Raw genomic sequence first — 5,631 nt, forward strand, 5'->3', positions numbered from 1 at the left:
ATATATTTTATTAATGTAACGGTCACTCTATACTAACAGATATACTTGTTATGGTTATTAATAAATTACTATATTTATATATTATCCTAAAAGGATTTAATTTTAAATTGTAAAAAAAGTTGGATAAAATCTTACACCCAACCAACCCATCCAACTCTCGATTAATTGGCAAAAATCCAAAATCTATATAAACACCCACCTCCTCTTCATAGCATCATATCCAGTCAAACAATCCTTCTTTAGTGTGTGTGTGTGTGAATGCAATTAGTGCTACTATATCCATAAGTCGCTACTCTGGTTGTAGAGGCAGAAGGTCACTCAAAATTGCTTTGATCAAGGAACTTTAATGGAAGTTGGTAATGTGTCTATGAAAACCCATAAACTGCCTCCTCCGCCGGCGTTGCAGTTGCAGACTCAGTCACCGGAGCCGCCACCCAGACCGATATGGCAGATAATAATGGTGGCTGCCATTGCCGCAGGTGTTCAGTTTGGGTGGGCTCTACAGCTCTCCCTACTCACACCATACGTTCAGCTTCTCGGAATACCCCACACCTGGTCATCCTTCATCTGGCTCTGTGGTCCAATCTCCGGCATGATCGTCCAGCCCGTCGTCGGCTACTATAGCGATGGCTGTACCTCTCGTTTTGGCCGTCGCCGACCTTTCATCGCCGGAGGAGCCATTCTGGTTGCCTTCGCCGTGGTTCTGATTGGTTATGCCGCCGACATTGGTGTGGCGTCGGGCGATAAAGCTGGAGGGAAGACGGCAAAACCTCGTGCTATCTCCGTCTTCGTTGTAGGGTTTTGGATTCTGGATGTAGCCAACAACTTTCTTCAAGGACCATGCCGTGCGTTGCTTGCTGACTTATCCGGGTCGAACTCCGGCAGAATCCGAACCGGTAACTCTCTTTTTGCTTTCTTCATGGCCGTCGGCAACGTTCTCGGATATGCCGCCGGATCTTACACTCACCTTTACAGATTTCTCCCGTTTACGAAGACACACGCTTGCGATATCTACTGTGCGAATTTGAAAACCTGTTTTTTTATATCCATCGCACTCTTGATGACGATAACCATTTTGGCCCTCACGATGGTAAAGGAGGAGGTTTTCCAACCGGAAAACATTGAAGAAGAGAAATCATCGGCGCCGAAAAGGATGGTTTTCTTCGTCGAAATGATCGGAGCACTGAAAGAGATGTCGAGGCCGATGTGGATCTTGCTTCTAGTCACTTGTCTTAATTGGATCGCTTGGTTTCCATTTCTGATGTTTGATACAGATTGGATGGGAAGGGAGGTTTACGGCGGTAAGTTGGGTGAAGGAGCCATGTACAACCGTGGCGTCCGTGCCGGAGCTCTGGGTTTGATGCTAAACTCCGTCGTCTCCGGCGTCGCGTCGCTGAGCATTTCGCACTTGGCGCGTATTTGTGGTGGTGTGAAGCGTTTGTGGGGTACCGTCAACCTGCTTCTTGCTGTGTGTTTGGCCATGACGATTTTGGTTACCAAGGTGGCGGAGTCTTCGAGAGATTTCACGACGGCCAACGGCACCGCCACTCCTCTGCCGCCTTCCGCCGGTGTGAAGGGCGGAGCTTTGGCTGTCTTTGCTGTTCTCGGCATCCCTCTCTCGGTGAGTGTTCTTTTAACTACTTGACGAATTAAATTATGTTTTAAATGCAGAAAAGACGAATAACATTTTCAAACGTATGACCCAATCTAATAGAAAAACGAAATGTAACATATGGATAAATTTTGTCTATCATATGTGCAACAAATTATATATATTTCACAACTAAAATAGTAATACAGGTGATATTTGTTGTCAAAATCCTTAATTTATTTTTGTTTTTTTATTTTGATTAAGAGTGATAACTTAAGAATTGATCTGGACCTTTAATCACCATTAATCTCAAATTTATCCGTAAATCGTATTTGATATAGGGATTGATCTGGTGAATCCCATCTTAATGTGCATCCAAGGATGAAGATCTCTTATCACCGAAACCCAACCATATATATGTGTGTGTTGGTAATCAAATGAGAACCATAAAAAATTATAAACTTGCAAGAACCAATCTAAAATTTATTTTTTCACATTATTTTTTTCATCAAATGCTATATTATGTACACAAAAAACATGTGAAACTCTTTTTTTGGTTCATACAGTCAAACAAAGATTACATGTAAAATAGTTGCAATTTTTTTTATTAATCATAGGTGTTTGAGTCCTCTTACGTCCACCTCGACCAATCTCAAGGTCCTGGAGAATAATCAGAAAAATTCTCAGTCATGACCTTATAAGACCCAAACAAGTAAAAAATCATTATAAACGTATTTTAAATCAGTTCTCACGTTTAAAAACTGTATATGTTTCTTATCTAATTTCACACACATACATAGGTATGTATGTATATATATATATATAGAGAGAGAGAGAGAGAGAGAGATGAAAGTTTAAACCAAAACACCCTTATCACATGTGATAATACACGTGAGAAATACCGGTGGCGTGCGGGTTATTAGGCCCACAACCTAGGTCGTGTCGAAGGTTGCACATGTCTCTAGTTTACTATTACTTGTATATCATATGTGGTTGACTATAACAAAAAAAATATTATTTTATGTTTTCATAAAATGAATATTTACTTGTTTTCCTATATATAATGTATGTATGTATGTTTGAAAGGTAAACTGGTAACTTTTTTTGTTACATGATATATGGTTCAGGTGACATTTGCCGTTCCTTGTGCTCTGGCGTCTATACTTTCTAACAATTCAAATGTAGGACAAGGTATAATCAACTAATTTTTTTTTAATTATTTTGTGATATAAATGATGTCTATCAACATTTTTTTATCATAAAATACATTTTTCCATATTTTATGTATATCTATTTAATCTGTAATATTTATTATACAGGTTTATCGTTAGGTGTTCTTAATCTTGCAATTGTTCTACCTCAGGTATGATCACACAGTTTTTATTCCGTAATTACATTTTGTTAGAAAGAAAAACGATGATTTAATAATAATATGAGTAATTATCATTTTTGTGTTAAAAAAAATACATTTCCGATATATATTAACTTTTATGGGGTGTTTGGGTTTGCTTATAAAAACAACATATTGACTTATTCTGATATGGCACCGGTAATAAGCACTTTTAAGTGTTGGGATAAATAACTTATACCAGTGTCAAACCAGTAATAAGAAGTTTTTAAAAAAGTTAAATCATTCTGACTTATAATAAAATTGATAAAATATTTTTGTAGAAAAGTATAAACTGTTTCAAAAAAAATTCAAAACACCTTTATCTCAATTTTTTATAAAGAGAAAACGTTAAAACTAAATAAATGTTTTCACTGAAAACGAAGTAAAAAAAACGTTTTCTATTTTACGGTCAAACATTTGAAGTTAGTGTTATATTTATGGTTTTTTAACAGTAATATATTTATTGTTTTATATCTTACAATTAATAATTACTTTTTCTCTGCATCTTGTATATTCATAAAAACAGATAAAGAGCTTAGTTCAAATGGTAAAATTAAATATTATGAGAAAAATAAGAATAAAGATTAAGAAAAGATTTGTATATGAATCATTGAGAAAGTTATAAGGAAATTTATTTGAAAATTTACATGTGAAGTGACATTACAGATTATTTATATTAGTTTACATATGCATCATCAAGTGAAAATTTTCAATAATTAACATATGAATCTGTTGTTAACATTTATTTCTGACTTTCTTACTTTCTCATGATATATATATATATATATATATATAAGAGAACCTGGAAAATATTTTGATTTCCGTGTTAAATACAAAATTTTGTCTAGCAATGGAATAAAAGGAATAACCATCGATTTTAAAATGCATATTTCAGATACATATATATATATGCTTAATCATTTGATAACTTCAAAATTTTTGAGATATGCAAGATCTATCCTATATAACTAGTTTAAGATAATTAATATTATTGATTTAATGTGATAATTATAATTATCTATTAAACAAAAATTAATGCATTTAAAATGAAATCCAGATACATCTTTTTTCCTCCCTCTTGCATTTTTCCGTAAACATACATGTAATTAATCGTGCACATAAAATAATCAAATTGTAAACATAATGTAAACAATCTTAAGATGTTTTTTACTAATGTGTTTATAAGTGATATACTTGGATATAGTTTTATTGATTTAATTGATGTTCACAAGCTACGGAGTTTACCGGGATAGATGGGCCCAAAAGCGATGATTCACTTGTCCCCTTGTCTATAGGGACCTCGTTGCATACAACTGAAACGATTCCTACTAGATAGTCGTTGATTCCTATATATCCACCCATGTGGTTACCAGATCTTATAAATTTAGACTGTATTCACAAATTATAAAAATATTTGTAAGAAAGTGTTCACTTTTTGTTCATATTCAATTCTGTGTGTGTACGTGTATGTTATAGAAAAAATAGGAGATGAAAAAAAATATTTAACATTTTATACCAGAATTATATTTTCAAAGTTAAAAGGCAAGTTGTTTACATATATTGATAGAGTTGGTCTTTTATACAACAGATGGTTGTTTCGATACTAAGTGGGCCGTGGGATGCATTATTTGGTGGTGGAAACTTACCAGCATTTGTTGTAGGAGCAATCGCTGCAGCAATAAGTGGAATATTAGCATTTACTCTCCTCTCGTCACCGCCTCCTGATGTCGTACTTGCAAAGGTCTCCGAAGCAGCAATGCACTAAGGTCTTCTAAAGTCTTACTTACAGATGAAATCTCAGTTCTATTGTCTAATAAAGAAGTATAAATGTGTCCAACTTTATGTTAGCAACTAGAGTGATGCTTGGTTGAGCAATTGGCGTGTTATAGTTGATGTCATCGACACTAAGGTCAATGACATCAAAAATGTTAAATCAATATTTTCATTATTATGTTGTTTGAATTTGTGAGAAAAAGCGGTCCTTAAATCATCACGCAACGCAAGTCATACCCAGATTATAGATCAAATGTGCTATGTTCAGTTGTCAAATGTGATATTAAAAAATCTCTCGTCTTGACCTTCCCTATGCCACCTCGTTTTTATCCAATGGTATTTTGCCATCTAATCATTTTCTATATTAACTAATTTTGAAACCTTTTAGCACCGTTAACTTCCCCACCTCCTGAAATACACTACTCTTACCACTCTCCTTTTAATTAATACTAGTACATGGCATCATGCGTTGTGCGATGTAAAAATGTGTTGTTAGAGAATAAATATGTAATTATTTTGAGATGAAGCATAACTTGTTAATTCATTGACAACTAATAAAATACAATGTAAAACACTGAATGTACTTGTAAATAGTAATTGATGCAACGCAAGATAAATGAACGAAGATTGATCCCGTTGATTCTACGAACACTTTTGCAGAGCGTGTTCCTCGTTTCAAGTTTCGAATCGATATATTAAGAACCTAAAATAGAGTCTCACACAAAAGTTATGCGCATTTAAGCGCAGACACCCTTTGTTAGCCTGGTCATGGGACTTCCTAAAGAATAGGGCATGGTCCTCCACACCATGACCCGCATCAGTAATGCTCCGGTGTTGAAATTAAAGTTGTACAAAAATGGTTAGTTACAAATGTGTA

General features: G+C 34.7%; 1 protein-coding gene across 2 annotated transcripts; it reads left to right on the plus strand.

The window, feature by feature from the left end:
- The first annotated feature begins 208 nt into the window (after positions 1-208).
- LOC112503445 (sucrose transport protein-like) lies at positions 209-4,989 on the plus strand. 2 transcript variants are annotated; one of them, XM_025107485.1, is made up of 4 exons: positions 209-1,621; positions 2,719-2,782; positions 2,911-2,954; positions 4,570-4,989. In XM_025107485.1, exons 1-4 carry the CDS (start codon positions 347-349, stop codon positions 4,744-4,746), a joined length of 1,560 nt encoding a protein of 519 aa, XP_024963253.1. In that variant the 5' UTR covers positions 209-346; the 3' UTR covers positions 4,747-4,989. The 2 variants fall into 2 exon arrangements, with proteins under 2 accessions (XP_024963253.1, XP_024963254.1); XM_025107486.1 differs by having other exon boundaries at positions 4,643-4,742.
- The last annotated feature ends 642 nt before the right edge of the window (positions 4,990-5,631 follow it).

Source organism: Cynara cardunculus, unplaced genomic scaffold (assembly GCF_001531365.2).
Source record: "Cynara cardunculus var. scolymus isolate 2C unplaced genomic scaffold, CcrdV1 Un_Scaffold_3014, whole genome shotgun sequence".
NCBI lineage: Eukaryota > Viridiplantae > Streptophyta > Magnoliopsida > Asterales > Asteraceae > Cynara > Cynara cardunculus.

What these genes read in the sequence shown, in the direction of transcription:
- LOC112503445 (XM_025107485.1), top strand. Translation starts at nt 347, where the DNA reads ATGGAAGTTGGTAATGTGTCTATGAAAACCCATAAACTGCCTCCTCCG. An exon ending in TTCTCGGCATCCCTCTCTCG is followed by an intron (nt 1,622 to 2,718) that starts GTGAGTGTTCTT and finishes TATATGGTTCAG; the next exon opens with GTGACATTTGCCGTTCCTTG. An exon ending in TTGCAATTGTTCTACCTCAG is followed by an intron (nt 2,955 to 4,569) that starts GTATGATCACAC and finishes TTTATACAACAG; the next exon opens with ATGGTTGTTTCGATACTAAG.